General features: G+C 38.3%; 1 protein-coding gene across 1 annotated transcript; it reads right to left on the reverse strand.

Annotated features, from left to right (window-relative positions):
* Positions 1–1,910: 1,910 nt before the first annotated feature.
* rab2a (RAB2A, member RAS oncogene family) lies at positions 1,911–27,805 on the reverse strand. Its single transcript, XM_088429217.1, has 8 exons — positions 27,594–27,805; positions 21,840–21,911; positions 19,632–19,699; positions 17,485–17,567; positions 15,633–15,725; positions 14,903–15,014; positions 7,910–7,978; positions 1,911–4,658 (listed from the first exon to the last, which is right to left on the reverse strand). Exons 1-8 carry the CDS (start codon positions 27,637–27,639, stop codon positions 4,563–4,565), a joined length of 639 nt encoding a protein of 212 aa, XP_088285343.1. The 5' UTR covers positions 27,640–27,805; the 3' UTR covers positions 1,911–4,562.

Genomic DNA, 27,805 nt, shown 5'->3' on the forward strand with positions numbered 1-27,805 from the left:
GGCAGCGTGCGCGGTCACTGACCCTGTCGTGCCCGTGTGACGCGCTGTGAGACTCGCCCGGCGGAGGCAAACTAAAGTGCGTGGATGTAGTTATATGTTGATTATCGTGTCGAAATAACATTGAAATACATTGCAGCCCCTTTTCTCCCTCAGGATAATTAGCCAACACCAAGCAAAATGTACACACTGTGCTTAAAAGGTTCAGAAACAGCGACGTTTAGATAGACGATGTTTAGATTGGCCTCAACTAGTTGATTGGAAAACAAGAACGAATGCAGAAAGCTTTAAACAAAAATAGTTTGCTCCAAGAGACTTTTTGGAATCGCGTTTCCAATACGCTAAAAAGTCTGATTCATCACTAATAACTTCCGAGACTTCAGCTTGTGATTCAACTTGTTCATGGTTACGCACATCCATCAATGTGTCCATTTGTCTCTATTACGCTATGATTGAAATGATTTTCCAGAGGGGTAGACTCAGTGGAGCAGTGGCTAGCACGTCCGCCTCACAGTCCATTGACTTGAGTTCAAATCCACCTGGCTCTGGCCTTCCTGTATGGGGTTTGCATGTTCTCCCCGAGCCCTCGTGGGTTCACTCCAGCTTCATGCCCGCACTCCAAAAACATGCATGGCAGGTGTCTTGGACATACTAAATTGTCCTTAGGTGTGTGAACGGTTGTACGTCTCCACGTGACCTTGGCAACTAGTTCAGGGTGTCCCCCTGAAGTCAGCTGGGATAGGCACCAGCAAGCCTGCGATCCTTGTGAGGATAAGCGGCTATGGCAAGGCGGAGGAATCTTATCAATGTGTGGTTGTGGTTTACTCACCTGACTTTGTTGAGGGTTATTTTCTCTTCCCCTTAGTGTAGTTTTCCGTCCCTGTACGCATTTGAATAATTGGTAATCTAAGCGATCAGTACGGGGCTGAGTTATATATTGTATATTTATATTCCCTGGTAGCAAATAGGACATGAGAACAGGGTAAACTGATGTTAATTTACTTATTGCAACACGGTGTTGGAGTGGGGATCAGTTAATCAACAAGACATGAATTTCGGTGACCATTAATTTCTTTGACAACGTTTAATGAGTGTCCACACTCAAAGAACAGCACTTTCTATCTGGGAAAAAAAAAAAAAAAATACAATAGTGATTTTTATTTTCTCATTAGCATTGCCTGGTAAAACACAAGGGATTGCTATTGGTTTTAAATGAAACAAAAACATTGTATGCACTGTCACTAAAACTGACATTCCGAAGAATATTGCTTATATTGAATATAAATCAAGCAAAATAATAAAAAAAAAAATCTTATCTCAAGAATTGAAAATGAACTAAAAATTTCTCAGGGCTCAAGCTAATGCCACATCCCATGATATTCACAAGTTGAGCCATGACCAAGTGTGATATTATTTTCATTCGACAAGTGGCAAAATGGCCGCCCCGAGAGCGATAACATGTAGATTTTTCTGCTAGATTTATATTCCACAAATCCAATATTAACCGTAAAACCTTGTTCAGATTTGAGGGGCCACATACAACATCTTAAAAGTGTTAGGATCACCAATGCACTTCAGCAAATGATGGTAACAAGAACATTTCTTGTTCAAAAATCAACTTTTTAGAGCGATTTGCCATGCTAAAATGCTAATTCCTGACCAAAACCAAAGTGGTGGTTTCCTCCATTCACCATTCTGAGCATTCCCATTTTCGAAGCGTCAGCCCCAACCAATCCAAGAAAACAACTGGGTCCTTAATCTGTTATGTAGAGAATTGAGTACCACCCCATAAGGTTAATGCAAACTAAACAATCTGAGAAGCACTGCAATAGAGTGAGTAAGGGATACAGTAAAACACTTTTTTTTTTAAACGCTATATTCTTTCATCCTCACATAACAATTCAAGTGACATATTGAATTTAGAATGTTTTATTATAGTTTATTGTGATAGCATTCTTTTTTCTTCATTTTCGTTTTATTTTTTTTCCAAAGAACAAACACAACAAATAACTTTTGGGGGCAAGAGGAGAAGCAAGAGGATGAAGCTTGAGATTGGGAGGGAAGGGAGAGACACATAAAATAGATCAATCCAACGATGGATAAATAGATGCGTCAGATTTGGCTTGATCCTCCCCCTGTAACCACTGTGGTTTCGTTTGCCCGAGCACGCACACACACACACGCACACACACGCACGCACGCACGCACACAAATTGCTTTACACAGAATAATCCTCAACTGACTTGATTTACATGTCCGATATATGTCTAAAATGACCAAAAAAAATCCCCAAACTATGCATTATATATTGTATGCAGGGGATGTGTGTGTGTGCACAGGGAAGGAATTAAATGAAGATTTAAATCATTAAACACTCTCCACAATGCATCTAATGCAAAACATCATCATCTCGCAAGTTTGCGGTAAATCATGGGGAACCGTCCAGATCTCTCAAGGGGGTGGAGTTAAGGCAGACAGCTGATTCTGATGTCACATCATAATGGAGTGAGTTTTGCCCCCCCCCTCCTACTTTATTGAAAGAAACACAGGTAAACATGCTGTTTTTGGCAATAAAACACACAACTATTTTTACCACCCGCACAGTCAGAGAAAGAGCGAGGAGCAGCCAGGGATACATGGGGAAACATGAACAGAATAAGTAAACAATGATCAAAATAGTAAAATGATGCCCATTACACTGCAAAGCAGAAGAAACGTCGCAGCAGTCATCGATCACGCTCTAAACTACACGCTATATATCTGCCAACTATTTCACGGTTGGAGTCAAAGCTTGCTTAAAAGGGAGACGCCTTGACATTTGAGTCAATTCTCCACCAGGGACTCGACATGATCTTGTTAACTGCCTATTATCATTCATGCTTGTCATTTAAAAGAAAAGGGCACCGGCGACCCCTTACAACAGGATTGGTGAGCGACTCGTTTTAAATGAGAATTTCTGAAGGTCCAAAAAGGTCTTTTTCAATTTTCTGCAAAGTCCAGGTGAAGACGACACCTTGCCAAGTTTCACTTGTTAACTCTTTCAGTGCCAGGCGTTATCCGAAAAGGCAACCGACCCCCAAGCGCCCATCGAATTTGAGCATTTTGACGCATCTATCAAGGTTGACAGAATATTGTGTTGGAGACATTGGTGGTACCGTATGAAAGATTAGATTCAATTTTTTTACCTAGAAAAAGAAAGTACGATTGTATGTTATTCCATTCTTTAGTAATCACTATGAAAAGAGGTCACTTGAGTGACCAAGATATTTGGGACAAAAGGAGAAAATGAATTTTTTTGTAAAAATGTGTTTTCTGCAAAACGGTGACTGACACACACATTTTTTTAGTAGCATTTGAAACATCTCATCAGTCCTTCCCTTTGATAAAGCCTGAAAACAGTGAAAGTGTGTTTCGATCACAAAATAGTACTTTGCGTATGTTTATAACTACATTACAATAGTGCTCGATTGGCATAATATTAAGAGGGGCGCTGGCCATGAGTCTCATCTATCCATTTATTAAAAAAAAAAACAAAAAAAAAAAAACGTAGTTAAGAATTCTTGTCACTGGCACACAACCCAAGTATTTTACATGACTAAAACTCTCATCTATGGCACTGAAAGAGTTAACGGCCCCCCTAAAAGCGACATAAATCTAAAGAGCCATATATACACATAATAGCGCCTGATAAATACAGCAAACAAAAGTTTTCCAAATCTTTTCCTTTTTTTTGTTTGATTCTCAACTTCATAACGACAGCCTCCTCTTGACGTTTCTTTAACTCTTCATTCTTCGACCATCCCAAAAGGACTCATTCTCACACGACAGTTTGGTCTTTTATTCTCTCCCCAGCACAATTTTAAAACAGCCACAATTGTTTAGTGTTCACTTCATACATTTTGCCTGCGAGTTGACATGAAGACAAAGCGACGGGAAATAAGAAAGGCTTTTGTGAGCAGGGGGTAGTGACTTCAAAGACTAACGTCACTGGAATGCCTCTATCATCCCTATACACACAGACACTGCATGTACAAACATGTTTCGCTACCAATGTGCTGGATCGTTTTCTTTAAAAACATGTGGAGATGTGTGTGTGTGTGTGTAGGCAACGTATGGTTTATTATTCCAGATAGTCAGTCAGTGTCAGATGTTTTTCTTTTTTTTTTTTTCCCTTTCCCCGCTACCCACAGGTGAGTCTATGACTGGCTAAATTAACTACCAGCATCACCAATACATCATTCCTGGTGCCGATTATAAAACAAATACAGTTAAAACCCAATGCATCTTCTCACGGAAAATGTGACGTTTCGGATTTAGCGAGTTAAAGCTAAATGTTCTTGTAAGGGTTACGGGTATGATTAAGCAGGAAAAAAAAGATTGGCTTGAGAGAAAGAAAGCAAGAAGGACACAAAGGATGGATGGATGACAGGATGGAGAGAGACAGGTGAACAAACTGTTACTGAGCCTGCACAGTTCGGCAGAAACGCAAGTTGGGGAGGGGGGGGGGGGGGGGTGGAAAGGGCTCAGGGGATAAAGGAGGAGGACAAAGAGATCTGTTGGAGCCTTCAGCAGCAGCCACCTCCAGCCTGTTGGCCTCCCTGGCTACCGGGCAGTGTGGAGTTGGTGGTAGGGTGCTGTGGTCCAATCTTAATACCGTTAGCCTGAATGGAGAAATCCAGAATTAAAATAACATCAGAACAAGCAAACACAGTGTGAATTGGGGGGCTGCAGCAAAATAGAACAGGCAACAGGTAAGCTAAGACTGGCATAACAGCAGCCTTATAATGTGGACTTGGCCAGTAAAACCATGGAAAAAGCCTCCTTAGATGGAAAGTATGTAGGGGAAAACCCAGTCAACGTTTACTTAGTCAAAATTTGTGATAGGCAATCATATCTGGCCTGTTTGCAAGTAAAAAATTTGGCATTGTCTTTTCTAAAAGGCAAAAACCAGGTTGCACAGTGCAAAACCTGTCCACAATATTTTTACAAGCTAAGAAAGTGACTTATAATATATACACCTCAGTGCTCATTTTACCTCTGGAAACTGTTGGGTTTCCTTGACTCGCAATACTAAAAGGCAATGGGTCTCATCCGAAACGTTTGGAGTATAATAATTATAATATTTTGATGTAAAAAAAATAAAATAAAATAGGGGTGGGAGTCTTTGATTGCCTCACCATTTGATTTAATTCCAATTTTGGGATTACATAACAGATTCAATTCAGACTTGATCTTCGATTCAAAACGATTCAATCAAAACTAATTGGACTATTTTCCAGAACGGGCTGCGTGATGACATCATTGCACAGCACGCCTGCGACGTAGTACGGAAGCGGACAGCAGAAAAAAAAAAAAGTACGGAAGCGGACAAGAAGCATGTGGATTTCTGTTTTTTTCACGTTTTAGTTTGACCTTGTCAATCGTAGTAAATGAGAATCCCAATTCTTGTGTGAATCAATTTTGATAGGCGCATCCTTACAAAAACATTGTGTCTCTGAGTGCACTTTGATTTGAAAGTACGGGTAAAAAGTAGGGTGCACCCTGCCTCATGCTCAAAAACTGGGATAGGCTCCAGTACTTGTGAGGTCAAGATAATTGATGGACTGTACTGGATTTGAAGGCACTGATACCTACGCCCCAAATGATGAGTTACCATTGGCTAATATTGGCAAAATGTATTTGAGAAGCAATGGTCTAATTGGTGCCTATTATGCTTGATTGATGCTCATTGACATCCACAGGTGTTCCCAATACCTAATTGAAAACACTTGAATGATTCTCTATTCTTTGTAGTCTTTAAAGAGTTAATACTTCATGACAAAAGCAATTGATGCCATTTTAGTTGCATTTGGTTAACAAGGCCTTGTAGGATGTCTCTGAATACAATTACAAATGTACACTGAATTGACTAAACATCTCTACAGCATTAGGGATTGAATATTTCTGATGACAACTGTATTTTGCTCTTCCTTCCCCATTTGCGTATCCAGGTATGTGTCCAGGTGAGCAGGTTTAAAAAATAAAACCCAGCATAAACAAAGCAACTTCTAATATAAACATACCCCCCCTACCAAACGAGTGTCATAGCTTTTACGGTGAGATTGACACTACAAAGCAATTGCGGGGTTTGCGCTTAGATCACAGTATAGAAGGAGCAACAGGTGCTACAGAGGAAACACAAGCTCTCAAAGATACCATGAGAAATGAATGGCTCAAATAAAAAGAAGACCTTCGAGAGCGAGCGCGAGGCAGGTGGGCGGAGGGCCGAGAGAAATAGCTCTTTCAAGCCTCCCTCTCATCTGCTCAATTGGAGCCCCCCCCTCCACCTACCATTAATGTGCCGACTTTCCCTGGATGTGGACGGCTCGCTCTTCCCTTCTGTATGTATTTATCTCCCTCCTTCGCAGTGTAACTCACCCTCCTACATTCAGTAGCAGACGTGCCTCTGGGAAACACTGTATGCCTTTAAATCACGTTTATTGAGCTAAGGCCATGTGCGTGTGAGTGTTTTCTCATAGTGGCTGCCAACATTTCTGGTGGGGCTTCCCTCACTCGCGCTCGCTCTCGCTCAGCCAGTCAGCTGATGCGGTTTGGCTGGCTGGCCTGCCTTCATTCCATCTTGCTGTTCCTAACAAAACCACTCACGGCTGGCTAACTGACTAACACTTGGACTTGCTGCTTGGCTGGTAACGGGACATGTGCACATGGACGTACACTGGCACACATTTTGTGTTTAGAAACGACACGTTCTGTCTACATTGATGGGCATGTTCACAAGGATTTTTGGCGAGTACAGTCTGTGAACGACTCTCAGTATGTAGCTACAGAGACACGTTTTGGTGTGGATTTGACGCCGCTCAAAGCTGTTTGTGTCCATGAAAGTCCATACAGTCCTTGTCAAACAAAGTCAAGGAGCAACCGAAAGGTTGTGGTCGTGTCTATTCATTTTGTGAGAAAAAAAAAAAAACATTAACAGCTATTCAATGCAGAATTTTCACAGACCGGAATTAGCAGATATAAATTACACCATACATGAAATAAAACACTTTCCTGCTTTAAAATAAAAGCTTTCTGTTTGTGAGTTGCCCTTGAAAGTAATAATGCAAAAATCGGGGGAAATACATGGTAAAACATCGGCTTTTCAATGTGTCCCAAATTGACAATATTGCCAATTTTTTATGGCCGTAAATGAGCCTGACATAGGCTAAAGTTGACATCTGCAGGGTGTACCTCTCAACCTGCCGTTAGCAAGCATTTAGAAGGGGCGGCATATTGAAAGTCTACCTATTTTGATAATCTATGCAATATTTTAGTCCCCTAGTGTTTCTTTGGTATGCTATATCACACATAAAAAACATCTAAAAGCCAAAGTTGCGTCAAAATTTCCCTCAGGGGTTAAAAAGCAGAGTGGAAATGACAAGTTAGTCAAAGAGAAATATGTCACGAAACAAAAACTATAATAAAACACAGATTACACAAGAACACGGAGTAATAGTTTCATCTCCTATGCTCCTGAAAAAAGAAAAGTCTTGCCAGTGTTATTTGCACACAATTTTCAGATTTTCCTTGATTGCGCATACCAACATTCCTGTCTGGACAACTCTTCCACAACAAAGATAACCATCTGTTTGACTCAGTGCTGGTAAACTGGCCTGCTGGCTGTCTGGATGAATGTTTGTTTTCTTGTGAATGACTGCGACCTTGTTGGGTGTGAGGAATTTTTGAGCTGGTAAACTGCTGAGAGAGAGACATCTCAGGAATGAAATAAGTGTAAAACAAAAGTGAAGGAGGAGAAAGAAAAAAAATCTATGGAGATTTGCTTGGCGAGTACTGAAGGAGGAGTTGCCTTCCAGGTGAAGAAGCGTGTAATCAGAACAACGACAAAAAACTCTTCATTGTCAGCGTGTCTCACCTCATTGTTGATATCAAAAACACCTTCTTGAATCTTCTCATAAATCTCCTTGGCTGTGTTGATGAAAGCCTGAAATTGAGACAGAAGACAATAGATTGACAAAAGACATACAACTTGACAACGCCACAAAGAAGGCGGGATTGAGCTAAGCGGGTCAGTCAAGTTACACCACACCAAATGCAACCAACCGTTTCTTCATGGAATCCATCACATCACATTACACCATGAAAACACAACGTCAGACATTTTGTTAAAACAAAGAATTTGGATGTAGGTGGAACAACTGGTTTAAGGAAATGATGAAGCGGTTTGAATCTCACAACATTGGGTTGGTGTTAAATACACTTTTATACACATCCATCCATACATACATACATAAATATACAATTAGATTCAGAATTGATTTTCAATTCAAAACAAATCAATTCAATTGATCTGGTTCAATCAGTAGAAGTGCAAACAATCATCTTAATATGTGGGTCAACTTTGCAAGACCGAATTAACAAAAGGAGACAATGTATTTTTACTGATTTATTTTTACATTAATTTTTCAAGTTTTGATTTGTAAGGAGCATGGCTTTTTCCACAAAAATAGCATGTGGACACTAGTGAAATTATAAAGAACGTAAACTCAAATAAGCCATGTTCTTCTATAGCTCACATTCACAGCAGGTGTTAAAGAGAACCTGAAATTATCCGACAATTCTACAGCAATTGCCTTATACTAATATCATGCGACACTTTAGCTTTCAAAGATCACCATAACAATTTAACAAACAACTTCATACATATAGGCGTTGCCCCTTCACAAGTTTACGCATCTCGCTTGGTACGGATTTCAAGCACGTCGTCCCTAACTGTGTAACTCCCACGTTTGCAAGCTCAACACACTTCCTGTTTACAAAGCTTGTGGCAAAATAAAAACATAGCTTGAAAACAAGAGTAGGCTCGAACAAATTAACTGAAACTTGTCAGGAACGCAGAACAGAAACATTTAAACTCACAGCCGTGAGAAAGCAACAAGACTGCTTTTAAGCAGCGCATGATTGATAATCTTGAACGGGCTGCGTGCAAACGTCATGGCACAGCGTGTAGTACAGAAGCCGACAGGAAGCGTATACATAGATATGTCCCGGGAAACGCACACACACACCACACCACACACAAAGTAGGATAGACACATTTACCGGGCAGTAACCTTATAGGGATGGGACGAGATCTGTTTTTTTTTTTTTTTTTTGTTTTGTTTTTTTTGCCTGGCTTGTTGGGCCAGAAGTGCAGTGACACAGGCAAATGCTGTGCCGATCAAGCCATTGCATTATAGTAAAACAACCACATGTAATTGACTATCCGGCAGTGCACTTCCAAACATATTTTGGCCACTTTAGCATTTTCTACAGCAAAACGTTGTAGCTAATAAATGAAACGTTGCTGTTTACGTGGCCGAGTCGTTTAAAATCTCTCTCCTCCTCAACCAAAACGAAACTTAAAGATGTGGATAGGGTTGGCGTATATTTTCTCTTGCACAGACAGAAGGGGGAGGTGTTGGGGAAGCTCCAAAAATGTGACTTTTGATGTTACGGCCCCTTTAAACCACAATGATACTTTGATGAATTGCCAAGCCCTAAAAAAGTGTGAAGCAATTTGTGCAACACTGCTCATAAAGGTGTGTCAACCTGAAGACAGATTCAGACATTTGACACTTGGCAGCATTGTCCTATACTCACAAGAAGTGATGTGTGCACGCACGCGCTCACACATGCACGAGCACACACTTTACTACAAACCTTTGCTGGTGAACCATCCTTGTGTGGTTAATACTATGCATACACAGGTGCACACAAAATACATTCTAAGACACAAAATACAACTGTGCAGATTGATGAAACGATTGATGACTAACCGAAACATTAAAATGTAACAATGTTAAAATATTTTTTTTAAAGTTGAAAGATTTGAAAGATTTTGGTCTTGTACCCTTTTATTGAAGTCTGTTTTCCCAGTAGTACGGGGTAAACAAACACAAACTGAAGGCTATATTTGAGCATTTTGCACATCTTACAATCAAAGTCAACAAAGACCCGATTAGTGGATGAGTCCAAAAGATTATCCAGACCGCTTGTCTTGTGGTATGTTGAGTTGATAAAGATATTTACTCCCGAATTTGCTCCCAAAACACCCATGACCAATAATGATAAATGTATCATATTTATAATCGCAAATCCTTTTGTGTGTGCCCAACACTGATCAGCCAATTCATAGACTAAGATGAGGGTGATGGTAAGTGGAACAAGTCAGTGAGAAGCAATATGAAGTTGGCAGTATTGCTACTAGTCTTCTACTACTACTATTCGTACCACCAAACAACACATGGCATATTGACAGGATGTATTGTAAATTGACAGGCAAGACCAAGTCATAGACGTATTGTAACCTACCTGTATGTATTGGCTCCATTTTATTTACGACTAAGAGCATAATAACTTTTTGGGCAGGGGCCTCAACAAAAAGACAATAATCTATAAATTGACAGTTGAATTCAAATTTCCCACTGGGGTACTTCAACCTCTTAAAAAAAAAAATACAAATGACAAACAATAAAACCAAACTTTGACAGACAATGACTCAGGAGATGAATTGTAAGATGAATTTGATCTTCCAAGCTGTGGCTGATTTCATCTGTTGAGAGGGTATACTTATAAGATTTAAAATTTCACATGATGTTCTTGCCTGAGATTGGAAATTACCGGGATGCTCCAGTGTTTTTTTTTTTTTTTTTTTTTTTTTTTTAAAAACAGTTCCTGAAAGCTTGAGGTCAATATCTTTTTCCTAAGGTACTGGGTTAGCTTTAAATTTTTTAAATAAGTCAATAAAAAACTTCCTCAAAACTCTGGATTTCAAACTGGCATCATTCAAGCTGTTCTACTACAATGTGTTGTATATAATTTTATGGGGAATTGAGCTCATATGTATATACAGAGTGTCCCCAAAAATGTATACACACCTTATTTGGGGTTTATTATATTTCGAATAATTATCAACGTGCAAAAGAATTGTATATACATAGTGTATACAGTTTTGGGGGCACCCTTTATGTATGTGTGCGCGTGTGTGTATGTATATATTATATATATATATATATATATATATATATATATATATATATATATATATATACACATACACACACACACACACACACACACACACACAGTGGGCCCTCTTTTACGAACTTTTCATCTTACGAACGTGGACCGCGGCGTTTTTTGTCCCCCTCTTACGCACAAACCTTTCGTCTTACGAACAATCCAACATGCCGGTCAGTGTGTCCATACTATTAATTTCGCTTTGCTGCGTCAACAAAATTAAATATCCACGCATGACATGGAAACGCCAATATGCTATTGGTCTTATAATGTCACAGTCACGGTGTCAGTCACAGAAATGCCGATATGCTATTGGCCGAACGCCTTCATCTAGGTTGATGGCACAGCTGGTCGGTGTGTTGTGAAGACTTTACAAACTTTATCTGTTTCACATGGCTTCTAAAATTGCTAGTGGCGGTAAAGGAAGAAGTAAGAGGACGATGACAATTGAAACGAAGCAGGAGATAATAAAAAAATACGAAGGAGGCGCATGCATAGTTAACCTTGTTCGTGAGTATGGCCGTAACCGCTCGGCAATCTTCTAAGGGCAAGACTTTCCTTGCCAGGGGACGGATCTCGGTCAACAACAAAATGGAAAAGCTTCTTCTATTATGGATTAAAGAGAAGGAAATCGCCGGTGATATGTTCTAGTTTGAGAAAAGTTCTCGTTTAAGAAAATAAATAAATAAATTCTGCGGGTTGATCTCTGCTCCCCTCCGCCTCCACCCAGCTCAAATCACGTCGCCCCAAAGGTAAATGTCATTTTTCCTTTGTATATTTTTGTTATTTAATTTAACTGTACAGTAGATTATGTTATTAATTTTTAATATGTGTATAAAGTCGTGATGTTTTTACCTAAGGTTTTTGCACGCGTTGCACGCATTCACTAATTAACATAGGTTTGGATTGCCCGTCATACGAGCAATTCGAGTTACGGGCATGTGTCTTCAGTACTGCGTTCTAAATGGCGCCCTGTAAAAAATAGGCTAAGGTGCCCATGGGGTGCTCTCTGGTGCCCTCCTGCTCATTTCTGCCCTCTTTACTAGCCTCAACTCCCATGCCTTCAATTCCGATCTGAGGTCAAATTGGAGGAGCAGAAATTAAGAGGCAAACAAAAGGATCACAGGGAAGGGTAAAATGGACAAAGATGAGGAGATGACGCTTACAGAAATGTCTCATTCCATCAACCCAGTGTCCACCCACAGAGTCAGATAGCAAACCCTCGACAGTGATTGGCTGTTTGGTGTTGGGCAGAGAAGGCGGGGTAAGACTATGAATATGTATGAGCTTTAACTGGCTGATATACTGCTGGAGAAATGGGTTGATGGCAACAAGGGAGAAAGGGGGAGGGAGAAGGGTTGAAGGAGACCACGACATGAATGGTGGGAAGGACAGGGGGGAGGGGGCTGCTTGATGATGGGGAAGAAAAAAACGGGTAGCTTGAGGAAGCAAGGGGGAGGGGGATAAAAAGGAAATGATGGACGTTGGTGGATGAGGAGGGCTAGAGCGAGTGCAGATGAAGCGAGCAGAGAAGAGGAGCGGTATCAGGAGGATTCAGAGGACACTAATGAGACAAATTAATCATACCACACACACACAAGAACACATGCACACCCTCCTTCTCATTTTAACCCCTGAGAGCTGTACTCGACAGCGTGTGATTGTGTGTGTGTGTTTATGTATGCTATGTGTGTTGGTTAGGAGCGGGAATAGGGTTAAAGAAAAAAATGTGTGTAAACATACACACATAAGCCTCAGGCTGCAAGCTATGGAGTGTAGGATGGGATTATTTATGTGATTGGATAAGTGAGAAAAGGGTCCCAGAAGACAACATTGTGCATTCATTACACACAACAGTTGAAGTGTGTCTATGGGACAGAGTACAGTACTAACTGTGCACCATCATGCTGGTGTGATGCTATAGAGCAGTGGTCCCCAACTTTTTTTTGTCTAAGGGACTGGTTGAGACACGTACATTCTTTTCGGCAGTACTTTTTTTTTTTAAAAAGGAAAAAAGTGGTTCTTTTTTTGTTCATTTAAAACAGTGCTTCCCAATTATATTTTGCAACACCGCCCCAGGAAAGAGAAAACATTTTACGCCTCCCCACCAGGCCAACCATATATAAGATTATCATCTATAAAAATTGCATTTGCATACCTAAAACTGTATCCTTTTTGACAGTGACAAAAGGAATAAACAATATAAACCAGTTTTCTAAAACTTTTTTGACAGCATTTATGCAGGTTAAATATTTTCTAAGCAGAAAAAAAACATCCGACATTGCTACTAAGAAATGTGTATGATAAAATTGAGACGACATGATTAAGTGCTCCAATGATCAATGACCCAATATGAAAAAGTAATTGCCCCCTGAACCTTATAACAACCTTTGGCAGCAATAACTGAACTCAAACATTTGCAATAATTGGATGATGATTCTTTCACACAACTTTGGAGGAGTTTTTGCAGAATTGTTTCAACTGTGCCATATTGGAAAGTTTTCTAGCATGAAACGCTTTTTAAGGTTACACCACAGCATCTCAATTGAATTCAAATCCTGACTTTGACTTGGCCACTCCAAAACCTTAATTTTGTTTTTTGAGCCATTATGAATTCAACTTGCCGATGTGCTTCAGATTGTTGTCCTGATGCATGATCAAAGGGCACTCGAGTTAAAGGGCAAAAACTGAGGGCCGGACGTTCTCCTTCAGTAACTTCAGGTAAACTGCAGATTTTATTTTTCAATTAGAGCAAGTTGTCCTGGTCCTGAGGAAGCCAAGCAGCCTCAGACCACCATTTTGGCATCATCATGCTTTACTCTTTGCATAGTGTTCTTTTTTATCAAATCCTGTACCAATTTATGCCATATGTAATGGGTCGGCACAGCTTTCAACGTTTCATTTTTGACTAGGGTCCAAAGAATTTTTTCCAAAAGTTGTTTTTTATTAAATGTGAAATGAGCCTTTGTGCTCTTTTGTGACAGCAGTGGGTTTCGCCTGGGAACCCTCACATAGATGCCATTTTTGTCCAGTGTCTTTTTTATAGTGGTTGTGAACACTGACCTTAACTGAGGCCAGCGAGGCTTGCAGTTCTTTGGAAGTTTCTCTAGGGTCTTTTATGACGTCCTGGCTGAGTCGTTGTTGCACGCTTGGAGTAATATTTGTTGGTCAACCATTTCTAGGAAAGTTTGCCAATGCTTCATGTTTTCTCCATTTGTGGATAATGGCTCTGAAAGTGTTTTGCTTGAGCCCCACACCCTTTCAAATGGCTTTTTAACATTTCCCAGAAAAATGGATTAGATTTGGGTGTGCCCTATAACCTGAACTCAGCTTTTCCCAAAACCGTGGTTTGTCACAGTTGCTTTATGATTCAACACAGGGGGCAACTATTTTTTCACTAAACAGACCTGAAATAAGTTATTGAAAAGAATGTTATGATTTCCAGGTGAGCACAGATAGCAGTTGAGGAAAATGGACGGCATGTCAGAGTATGACAAAACAACAGTAGCAAACCACTGTCTCCAACAACACTGATCAAATTATAAACTCACATGTTGATAAACTCTTAAAAAGATAGTGAAGAATAGCAATTTCTATGCATTTGGGAACTCTTTCAATACTAAGTGGCTTTTATTGGTTATCCTGGGGATTACAGCGTTTCGATGGGTCTTGACAATGTGACAAAAGAAATACCAGATGATATCAATGATTTTCATGGATATTACTATAATAGTGGTGTCGGTCTGTAGTGCGCAAGGCTGATGAGTTTAAAACTTTAGTAGAAGGGAAATTTGCGTTGCTTAATAAGTGAAAGGATATTTTCTTGCATGTGTGTCCATGTTATTACCTCCTCTACATTTGAGGCAGTCTTGGCTGAGGTCTCCATAAATATGAGTCCGTGTTCTCTGGCAAACGCTTCCCCTTCCTCTTTCTTTACCTCTCTCCGTGACTCCAAGTCACTGAAACGCACAAACGGACAATGGTGTGATAACTCCTTTTAAATGAGGAAGCAAACAGTAAAGGGTTGGTATTATCATGCCAGGTTGTTCCCCCCCCCCCCCCCCCCCCCCCAATCGGGGTGCACAACATCTTCATCTAATCCCAAACATAAATGATACATTTATTTTGCTCTTTAGTCCAACAGAGAATACACACAAGCTTTTGATTTTGAGATGAAGCTAGACAAGCGGGTACATTTAAATACAACATTTGGTCAGAGGCTTTGTTGCAACTTCCCTATTTTGATGTAACAAGAAAGCATAATAACCAAAGCACAATACCATTGTCGGCACTTACGTTGGCTAGCTCTCTTTTGACATACATCTATCTTACAAAACACTAAATGACTTAACTTTAGGTACAAAGTGAGCCAATATGTTACGAAAGCAAGAGCTTCAATTTGAAGAGACTTTTTTTTTTAAATCTTAAAATATTTGCAACATCTTTATGGTGGCTCAGAATTTTTGTCATCTCGATAGCATACATTTCCAAGCAGCCACATGCCCCTTTTACCACTGGAAAAAAAAAAAAAAAAAAATCAAGCATGCAATCTATTGCTTATTAAAACAAAAACAAACCTCTTGTTGCCAATGAGCATAATGACCATGTTGGAATTGGAATGTTGGCGAGCATCCTCTAACCAGGTCGTCAAGTGGTTAAAGGTGTCCCTCCTGAAATGAAAAATGGAACATGCGATTAGAACATAACACACTCATAGCCAATGTGAATGAGTAGATAAAGAGCTGTGCTGGAAATCTTGAGTTTTCTCACAAGAGCAGGTCATTGGTTGCAAATGAGGTCTTGCAGACACATGTACACAAGATTGTACAGTGATACTTGTGAGGACACTCATTGACGTAATGCATTTGCTAGCCCCTAACCCCAACCTTAACCATCAGAAATTATTGCCTAACCCGAACTTCAAGGCTACCCCAATTCAAACCTATACTCTAAAAGAAAGTCTTGATCCGCAAAAAGAGGTCTGAATAAGTGAAGCCTGGCTTAAATGACCTCACTTACCGCATTACATTTTTTGTATTGTAGCATTTGTCTGAAACAACAAATGGCTGTAAACACACTGTAAATGTAGGCGTAATAGTACAAATGTATTTGTTTAAATTAAATTAAATTATTTTAACGTTCATTTTGATGTATATTTTGGCTTTTACAATGTATAGTCGAGTAATTTACATGTGTACGTTTGTATATACTGTAATTGTTTTAAAATCAAAGTTAATTGATGGTATAATCTCAGGATGTTTGGGAGACATGCACTTGCTTCACTTTTCTATGTGCGCACTTCCTGGTTCGGCCAGTCAAGACGGCGAGGAGAAATCATCATCGACAAGCAAAACTTACGACTTATGAATAGACTAAATGTACACAAAAAGAAAATTTAATTACCTTACAAGCGGCAGCAACCAATGAGGTCTAATTTCTGTGTACATTATTTTCACAACGTTTTTTTATGTCATATGTTGTCTGTTGTTAATTTTGCATGTCATTTTAGTAGAATTTTTTTGTACGGTTTTAACAGTGTGATTAAGACAAGCTTTATTAAACACGTCAAAGAAAACCACTTGTGCTTGTTGTGCCTAAGAGGGAGGTACACATGCCAAAATCGTTTTTACATTTTATTTAAAAGCTGAAGTCAAATAAAAGCATGGGTCAACTGTAAATATATTGTAACAAAAACAAAACATACACACTCAAACACACATTGAGTGTCTAAGTGCTTTTATTAAAAGAAGTCATCAAGACAATAATCTTTGTCAGATATGTTTGTGTTAGCAATAGCTGAATGTACGTCAGATTTAACACATTTATGCCTGATTTATGCTACAATATGTGTGTATTTTATCATTTGTTATTTTTTAACCAACTTGTGGCTTTAAGTTGTAAGTCAAGTAGTGACATCCAGGTCAATTCTTTGCACAACTTCCTTGCATTGCTAACCCAAGAACTGCTCGTAAAAACTATGATATGCTTTGTTTTAAATGACTGGTCCACAGAATGACTTGATCAACAAATTTATTGATATCTAAGATTTGGTATAATATACTGTATGTTGTAACAAATACTACATTGTTGTTACTTTCATACAACTGCTGTGAGTTGATAGGGTACATATTCATAAAGGTAAAAAGTTAAAATAATCCACAAATATTGGTCATTTGGCCTATATCTGATTTCTAATTTAACATTAGAATTATTAATGTCAAATTCGGTGTCAATTTGACATCTGACTGTGATTCTGTTTGAAAAGTGACATTGATAGTTGATCCATCAGGAATCATTTGTAATCATACGCTGCCGCTATATTAGCAGTCTTGACATTCTATACCAGTGAACTAAATCAATACAGGGTTCCATAATAATCGTTAACCTTAATAGTGCATACAGTTAACAATGTCTGTGATTGGTTCCTACCTTGTGATGTCGTAGACAAGCAGCGCTCCTGCTGCTCCTCTGTAGTAAGACCTGGTGATGGACCGGAAGGACTCTTGACCAGCCTAGACAAAAACACTACATTTACTCAAAGAAATGAAACAAATGTGAATAACAAAACTGATGTAGACAATGGCTGATCATTTGAATTCCTAACTGGACTGATATGGCTGAGGTTTGATTAACCTGTTCTACAATACACTATTTTGTGGGGATTTACGAGTACAGTATCATTATAATTGACTGATTGTCCAGTCCTGATTCCCCAAACAGACTCCAGCTCCAGGATTTGGGGGATTTGTGTGGGAGACAGAACAGAGCAGTATGTGTAACTTGAAACAATGGAGGCCTCTCTTATTTGCTCCATGTATCTTTATCAATCTCTTTTATTGAAAAAATAATTTTAAAACTTTTATTTGACCACATGAAAACAAAAAGGAAATCTCCATTATCCGCAAAAGTATTGATGCAACAGTCAAAGGATAGGCCATCAGGGTCACCTTGTTGTTCACACCCCCGTCCATTATTCCCACTTCATTGTCTCACCTTCACCGTCTGTTCCTTCCATCACTCATTGTTTTATTCTCTCCCCAACTACATCCCCTGTCGTTCCGCTATCCAGCGAACGATCTTACCACCCCCCAAGCCATGTCTATTCATGCCCTGTCTCCATCCAAAGTACAGTCACAATGTCGCCTGTGTCTCATCTGGGCCACAGACACAAACAAAATGCACTCTGTGCCAGCAGCTGCATTTCGACACTGCATAGGACTCATCTGTTAAACCCAACAGGCAGCTAGTGGGTTAAACACTTGAATAATCCAACTTTTTTGCCCTGTCCGGTGATGGATTAAGTAATCGGTAGCCGAGGCAGATAACTTACAAAGTCATCTTAAGCACAAAAAAAAAACCAGTCAGTTAACCATCCAGGGAACAGTCATTACATTAGTAATTACTGGAAAGCTAGTGGTGTTTTATCATCCAATACTAACATCAGACTTTTTTTTTTTTAATCACACTGCAAACTACAGGTTACATGTTTCAACTTGTCTTTTGGTGAGCCTACAGCAGAATGAGATGTGTCACCTCTACTGACATTATTGCTTGTCTTCCTTCCCGTCAGTCTTTTACGGCCATACAACGTTTGGAAATTTGTAACAGAGTTCTGACGCACCCTGCTGGTTAGAATGTGCACTACATTACACCAATAACAGCAAACGTCCAGTGACTTTTTTGGTAACCCTACTAAAACAAAATGCAAGGTGTATCTAAAATTTAAATTAAAATTTAAGTTAAAATTTATTTATTTATATATATATATAAAACCCTACAAAAAATAAAACAAAAAGAAAGGTGTATCTTTAAAATAAAAAAATACCCTGCTTACTGGAACTAAATACATTCTACAGAATTCTGTAAACTACAGTAATACCGTAATTCCCCAAATATAAGATGCATATGTGTATAAGACACACCCTTAATTTTAGAGTCAAATTCTGATATTTTTTATGTATATTTTGGCCTTGATTTTCGGAAAAAAAAGTACATCTTATATTTGGGGAATTACTATAAGTATGTTCTCAATAACTAAGAACTCTGCAGTATTCTTCATAAAGACTTTATAAATTGTAACCTGAAAAGTTTAATCATGAGCATACGATTTAAAGTGACAATATGTAAGATTTAAGCTGTTTTATTATTAAAAATTAATAAATCAAATTACAAAAACTTGCAAATTAATGTGTTCTTAGCAACCCACGTTTTAAATATAATCGTCAGTCTAGTTATCATTAAATTATATTACATGGGGGGTGGCACTCCTCCTAAGCTTGCCATGTCTGTTATAGCTACAGACAGCCAGAAGGAGGGGTGTGTTTTGCTACATTTACTGCCCCTAATGCCCCTAAACCTCTCATGGACGCATGTAGAAAATTACACATACTCCAAACGATATCAATAATATTTAACTTGAATGATGTCAAGGACTTAAATGATTTTTTTCCTTTGAGAGATTTGAGGACCAATCTTCATTTGATGAACGACTTTCTGATTCCGTGGAGAAATTGCTGCATTTAAAGCTGGCTAATAAATGTGAATTCAAACAATAAAATAAAAACAATATACTTTACCGTATCCCAGATCTGCAGTTTGATCTGTTTGCCATCTATTGTGATCATCCTTGCTCCAAACTCTACCCCTGCATTTGGAAGAGAGAAATAAGAGTTTGCACGCAAAAAAAAATAACCCGTCAGATATCATGTGGATTTCTAAAGCTAGAAAGATTTCACAAATGCCGCTGCTCATGAACAAATATCACCAACAATGCATCAGTTTACAAACAGGCACAATAAAATAAAATCTCATTTTGTTTTTATTTTTTCTGGACCAGAAGTGCTTAATGTTGAACGGAGCTTAAGGCCACACTACCCTGAGAACGCCCCAATTTCGGCAGCTGAGCAAGGTCGGGCCTGGTTAGTATTTTGATAGAAGCACGCCTGGGAATAGCATGTGCTGTAAGCTTCTAGCACATAGGGCCAATCCTCCATATCGCCTTAAACTCAAATGGTTATGGAAACAGAGAAAGAAGCAACAGCAACTACTGTATCTCTACCCTATGCCTCATTCAAGGTGAAAAAAAAACAATTAAATTAAAAAAAAAAGTTTACAATGGTAAGCGTCTCAATTTCTGGGAGGAAAAGATTCTAGAGTTGACCACTGTCGCAACCATGCTTCCGATATGAACTTCAAAATACGTGTACTAAGGCAGCGCATGTCATACATTACTTGTTATAATGTATAATTGATTTTGAAGCATTGACCTGCCTTCTGACAACATTCAGCTGTTTTACTGTAATGGAGTTGATTCAGAGGCTGCACAATCTCCCAGTGTATTTCATGCACTTCTGGCCCAAAATCCCATCTCATCCTTATTAGTTACTGCCCGGTAAACATGGGATGTTATCAAATTCTGAAGGTATGATAACATTGGGCAAAATAATCACAGTATCACTGTATTGACAAAACAGCTCTAGAATATATTATTTAAAAATATTTTTGCTACAACTGATTTTTCCAAGTTAAAAGTTGTATTTTTAAACAAAACATCATGCAGAATTTGTTACAATAGTAAATATTTACCATGCTAAAAAATAAATAAAATAAAGCTGTAGATAAAATCAAAACAAACCTTCAGTGAGCAAAATGGGTTTTGCTTAACAATAAATTTATACATGAATTCTTTCTGATTGAACACATCCAAATTAAAGTGAAATACAAGCATAAATATACAGCACAATAATAATTAAAAAAAGGTTTATTATAGACTACCGTCACTCCAACTACTTTATGTATCAATAATTAGTTAAGTGTGGAGTCTTTTCATTAATAAAGTTAATTCATTCAATATAAAATATTTCTTAATAAAACATTGTTTTCCCTTCAAATATCCATTAACCACAATCTGATTTTGAAAGCTACAAAATATGCCTGTTTCTATTCAGTCACGTCTTGTGTAGGCCACTCGGGGACGATGCCTGGGAAAAAAAAAAGTCTCGCCAACCTAGAAATGTATTTGGGTTTTTATTTAGTACCTCAGAAACCACAAATACAACAGCCAGGAGGTGGAAATCATATGAACTAGAAAAGAAATATTTTACATAAGGAAATTAAAATGTGACGTAGTTAGCAGTCACGCAGCCACAAAAGGACCCCAATACAACATTCTGGCCTGAGGCGAAACCATATAGACAGCCGCTTGGCAGATAAGGCAGAAGAGTTTATTTATTGTTTATAAGGGCCTTGATCTCATGATTTAGCAAATTTTCGAATCGACTAATATTAATGACAAATTAATGGAACTAATTAAATTTATTGCCCAGCCCCACCTTACACTATGTATAAGATTATACACTGAATTACTTGTAATATTCATGTAATAAGTGTTGCAGTGCGTGCACTTGTATGTAATGTGAGTTAAATACACTGAGAGGCCTTGTTGTGTACAACCACTTTTCAATGTGAATAGTCATTTTATTTTAAAATCTGCGGAATGAATATTCCTGAGGTCTGGATTGAATAGGCACATACGCAATAATAAGAATCGTTAAGCAAGAGCTATCAATACTGCCTACAGTGACATGCTTATGGCAGATCACTATGTTAGCATTAGATATATCAAAAAACCCTTTCTCTTAAATGTAAAATATTAATAGCCTACAAATCATTTGAACTTAATCTTAATAGATTTTACATCAGTGGGTGGTTATCTATCATTCTGTATTTTAGACCACTTTATTGGGAAATAAAATATATGTATAAAAGCAGACAGACTGTCTTACCAATAGTGAGGTCGTGAACAGGCTGAAATCTCTTGTCTGTGAATTGTAGTAATAGACATGACTTCCCTACACCTGAAAAGATAAATGCGGAGATTATCGACCATTAGTAACCATTGAACAGACATCGCAGGTTTGAAAAATTCAAAGATCAATAAAAAGATTCGTTGTACATATCCCTGCCGGAAAAGACGTTTAATTTGTACAAAGTCATAATCAAAAGTGGGAGAAAATGCACACAAAACAACACTACAAAGACACAAGCTAACACTTCAGTGGGAATCGAGAGAATGAGTAATTTGTCGCAATATCCATTCAAGATTGTCCAATTTAATTGGTAAAATGAACATAATTTGCAAGACATCTTTGAGTCAACTCTATTGCTCGAAGTGAGATAAAGCTCGCCTGATCATTCAGACATCCGCTGATTGCAGACATGTTTATTGATCACGTCTCCAAGTACTGTAACTGGTTAACAGAGATCAAACGGAGCAGACTACTGAAAACAGTGATAATGCTAAATCAGGCTAAGGCTACATTCACACTCCAGGACACGATGCCCACCTTGAATCATTTGTTAATAAATTCAATCTTTTCATGTACTTGTTCGTCTTAAAAACACAAATGAGACTTCTGCAACTCCCTGGCAAAAATGATAGTCAATCTTAAGAGAATGTCCCATTCCCAAAACCAACGCAATTGCTCCAAGAAGGATCACAGGTGATGCCAAACAAACTGCCTACAGAATGTAAAACATTTTGCAGTGTTAAAAAAAGATGTTGGTTGTATGTCTAAAAGCTGGACCAAGCTTAAACAAATGTGAGAGAAGGTTGGTCAAGTGAAGCATACTTGTAGACCAGTGCATCTCAAATAGTAGGGCATGTGAAGTGTAATTACAATAAAATAAGAATTTTCATATATATATATATATATATATATATATATATATTTTTTTTTTTTTTTTTTTTTTAAATTTCAGTCACTTTGACACACTTGTTATTTTTTCTGTTTTAGACGAAGCTGTATCCTGTATAAACGCTGTAAAAATAATTCACAATTGTTGAAGTTTTATTGTTATTGCTTTTTTCTTCTGTTAATGTTAAAAAGGATACAGGTTTAGGGAACCCTTAACCATTTTTGAAGATAATAATCATTAATAATAGTCAGCGTGTCGATTGGGGGGGGGGGGGCGAAAAGTTTTCTCTTTCCTTGGAGGGGCTTGCGAAACAATTGAGAAGCACTGCTTGTCGATAAAGGAAGAACTCAAATCATCATGGGAAAAAAATGAAAACAGTTTGTGTTGAACAAAGAAGATGCACATCAAACTAGAAAATTTAAACTGTAAACTGGAATTTATATACAGAAGAGCTAAACAATTATTAACAAGATTACAACAGGCCGAGGAAAAACAATTATGGACTGTCGATGACTGTATGAAAGTCAGAATCAGTGATGAATCATGAAACTACACTGGACCAAGGGATCATGCAGATAGTCTTGTGAGCCATTGAAATGAGAATTATGGAGACGCGTGTCAGAAGAAAAGCGGCAAATTGGAGGAGAAAACATTGTATGGGGCCGATCACGATTGCATATGGCAATGCAATGGCTTTGACAATAATTAGGTTCAGAGGAAAAAGATCAACCAGGTAAGTCTTTAAAAAAGTTAAAGCTTAAAAAGGCTTTGTTAGATTTCTTAGTGACCTACAGTGATGTTTACAAACATTTTATTTTTATTACACTTGTGTGGAAGATGTGAATGCTTACGAGACTAAATTACTAAATACTTTGACATGTACTAAACATGCAATTACTGTTGAGAAATCGATTGTCAATCATTTATAATAGATTTTAGAGTTTGTGATAAAGATTAATTTGCTATCATTTGTAAAAAAAAACAAAAAACCAAAACAATAATAAAGGAACTTTAGAAAAAAATATATATTTTCCACATCACAAATGCAGCTTTTTATTTTATTTTTTATTTTTTGGAGGGGGTACAACACAGATTATTTCCCATTATTGTTCAGCCTTTATTAGAATAGCAGTAAGAGCCACATGCATATAGAGGGAGAGTCTGTCCCTCTGTGGTCTCATCTTAACCCCTGGGGGAGATTTTGACCCAACTTGGGCTTTTTGATGTTTTTAATTGTGATATCGAAGGAAAACACACACACAAAAATAAATAAAAAAACAGGAGGAGGCTAAAATATTGCATAGATTGTCAAAACATGACGACTTTCAATGTCACGCTACTGTCCCTTCTAAATGCTTACAAACGGGAGGTCGAGAGGTACACCCTATAGGTGTCAGAATTAACCCATGTCCGGCTCATTTGCTGCAGTTCAAAATTGGAAATATTGTCAGTTTTGGACATATTGAAAACCTGATGTTTTATCAAGCATTTCCCACGTTTTTTGTATTAATCCTTTCAACGGCAACTCACAAACGGGGCGCAGTAGAAATTTTTGTGTTGACACTACAAAACCACCTTGTGGTGCTAGCGGCCAACTTATGACATTTGCAAGCCTTTCAATGACTTTGATGATTAGCTTAGCCTGGACTCCCATAACACAACTCTTCAAAAGTCATAATACTCTATGACACAATAAATACTCCTATTTCGATTTCATAAATATAGAGCAAAGAGCCTTTTGCTGTTATCGAATTTTTACAAGGTTGCTACCCCGCCCTAAAAAAATCTAAATGTATGGATAGGGCTGATGCCACCTAACATTTTGAGGGGTTGAAAGTAAATATACATTTATATTTGACGATGTTATGACCCTTTCAAAGTCAGCCAAAGTTGGGTGATAATAAGGCCAGGCTAGTGAAAGATAGCCTGGGGTTAATATGAAATGTGAAAAAAAATGATGTGAAAAGCGTAAGCCAAAAGATACTTCTAAAGTAGCCTCGCCTAATATAAAGTCACCTCACTGAACGGCACAGGAATTGAGAGCAACATACAAGTTAGCAATTTTGACATGTCCAAACCACTGAACTTCAAACAGAAGTTTAACTGGTGTAATTGGGTGAGAAGAAAGTTTGTTTCCCACTTGTAGCATTTAACGGTCATAAATCAACGGTGTCCTTTGCAGTTGAGAGAAATCACACACCTACCCACGAGCCACATAGCTGCTGCGTAGACTTGTCAATTTAGCCTAGACAGAGCAGTAATTTTCATGTAAATTTTAACATGAGTGAAGCAATATGAGAAGATTTACACAGCCACCGAAAACCTAAAATAATGTAGGATGTCACCTGTAATAAATCAGCTGCGAGGAGTACCTATATTACAGTTAGGGCAGCACAATTATAGCCAAAATAATAATCACGATTATTTTGGTCAATAATGAACTCACGATTATTAATCACAATTATTCATCATGTTTGGTCAAACATCCATTTAGTGCCCCCCCCCCCCCTTTTTTTTTTTAAACAAGCAGCATATTAACAAGGCTTCAAGAATTGATACTTACAAATAACAAGTTAAAAAAAAAAGTTAATTAAAACAAATTCACAAGACATGGAAAAACTTGGCACACAGGGCAACACAGCTAACTTATTTGCTGAGTGCACATTAATGAAAACAAAATAAGCGTACTTAGAACCAAGCACATTATTTACTTTTAAGCAAATTCTAATCAATTAGCAGTCAAAATGTAATTTTCGGCAATTTCAAAATTCCAATTTTTTGCCATTCGGATACAACAAAATGGGTCTCGATTGACAGCTAGCACTGGATATATTAGGAATTAGGTTAGAAACTCAATGTGATTTCACACAGGTAAATAATAACTTAGGGTGAGAAAAGCTTTTGTCATGCAAACACATGGGAAACATTGCCTCCTGGTTGTAGGATGACTTGAAATAAAAAAAAAAAGTGCTTTTTTTGACATTTTTTGTCCACCATTTTTTCATCTTATGACAAAAAAAAGGTTCTCTACTAAAACATGGCAGTCAGTGCGTGTGAGTGACTGAGACGCATGCCAGGCATATGTCACTACACGCATCACTGCCTACATCACTACACTGCTTGTCTGCTATTGGTCAGGGTCACGACTCCCTAAGATACTAGTCTGCTTGGTCCGCGTAACGGGTCATTAAAATGGTTACCTCAAGACTTTATCTCGTGGGTGCTTACAATATCGCATTTATTGTGCATTTAGTGCTTAATTCAAACTTTAATTGGTTAGCCATGTGTCCCAGAGCTGCTAGTGATGTTAAAGAGAGAAGTAAGAAGATGATTAGTATGGAAACGAATACGTCTAAATTGAATAAGACAATGTATAAAATTTTGGTTACATTTGTGACAGTTAAATTTGATGTCCAGTACACAGTATATATGATTTTATTATGAATTTATGATTGTATATATGAATTATGTGCAATGTGTTTTTATGTTCACTAAAATAATCTATCAAACAAAGGGAGATAAAAAAAAAACTTGCTGTTGATTTCAAATTTGAACTGCTATTTTACTAACAGTATCCTGTTAGTGTTGAAAACATCCATCCATCCATTTTCTATAAATATGTTGGGTCTACACATGCAGGTATGTTCAGTCTGTTAAAGAGAGTATGTTGCTGTTGGCAGACAATTATAAAAAAAATTAAATGAAAAAAATTACAAACGTCTATGTACCATTTTTTTGTGTAAATATCTCATGTTATTACCTGTGTCTTATAGTCCAGTGCGGCTTATTTGTGGGAAAAATATTGTTTTTTGCTGATATACCGGTGCGGCTTCATTATCAATTTGGATTTGGACAATTTTAAGAAAAACAATCACTCTGCTGGATGCCACTTATTTACATCATACCTCTACACCTCTACATACACATTACCAACATGCAACAATGAAAAACCGCCTACCTAATGTAACAGGTAAAATGCGTTTTTAAGTAACAAACTCGACATTATTTATGCCGAGTGCTGTTGTCTGACCTGTTTTGATACCTTGCGGTATGTTTGAGTTTCGTGTCTTTTTATTGACATTTTAGTAAGCACCTAGTTTGAGTTTAATAATCTTGTCGACTACAAATATTTCGAGAAGAGAACTAGAGGCTAGGCCGCTAAGAGGGCAGGCGGCTGTCCAAGTTGAAAAGATAAATCATAGTTTAATCACATAGTACACACTCACTGGCGTCGACTAGTGGAGAATCTCCGTAGCAAGAAAATACACAAGACCAAGACATTAGCACTCAATCACCGTAAACGCAATTAAGAACAACCGATCTACGCCATTCCAGCGAATGCTTGAGGCTTGGCTTCTCGTAGTGGCCTCCAGCTCATTGCTCTCGTTTCATGGAACCATGTCAATGTCGTTGGTACTTCGATTACACTATAATCTAAATGTGACACTTGGTTGTTTACTGATGTGATAGTCACTTGCGTAATATTTGGTTTAACTCCAAACGCTGGCTAGACAGCTCACTGAGCTAGCTGGTTGTAGCTAACACCCCCACCCTGGACGCAATTGGACCCGAGGCCCGTATTGTTTCAGCGAATGTAAACAGCTACCGCTCCTTTTGTAAACTGACATCGTTGTACAAGGCATGTACAGTTGGTGAACATAAGCGGGGGGAAAACAATCGTGTGCTGATGCGATACCAGAGCAGGACGCGAGCTGTCAGCCCACCTCTGCGTCTCTGCTTTTACCACGTCATTGGCCATCCAACACTGCGGAAATGGACCGCTAGCAACATGCTAAAAGCTAGCGGCATGCTAACATCTAGGCTCGCTTGTTGCAGCCTACCTGTGTCTCCGATGATAATGTATTTGAAGAGGTAAGCGTATGCCATGACCCTCGATTCGCGCAGTCAGCTTCCCAGACTGTCACACCTTAGTAAACCTGACCGTTAACTGCGTGGAAAAGCAGGTAGTCAGCGTGTTAGCCTGTTTTTTCTCTGTCGGCGCTGAGGAAGGAACAATAAACAGCCAGTCTTAGCTCGACGTCACTAGGCCCGC

The sequence above is a fragment of the Hippichthys cyanospilos genome, chromosome 12 (assembly GCF_059441005.1).
Source record: "Hippichthys cyanospilos isolate Australia breed blue-spotted pipefish chromosome 12, RoL_Hcya_1.0, whole genome shotgun sequence".
Taxonomy (NCBI): domain Eukaryota; kingdom Metazoa; phylum Chordata; class Actinopteri; order Syngnathiformes; family Syngnathidae; genus Hippichthys; species Hippichthys cyanospilos.

Excerpts from the sequence above, each read along its gene's own strand:
- rab2a (XM_088429217.1), bottom strand. The coding sequence starts at position 27,639 with ATGGCATACGCTTACCTCTTCAAATACATTATCATCGGAGACACAG. Across the intron at positions 17,568-19,631 it reads AACTGCAGATCTGGGATACG|GCTGGTCAAGAGTCCTTCCG; the intron begins GTAAAGTATATT and ends GTTTTTGTCTAG. Across the intron at positions 7,979-14,902 it reads CTGCCTCAAATGTAGAGGAG|GCTTTCATCAACACAGCCAA; the intron begins GTAATAACATGG and ends TCTCAATTTCAG.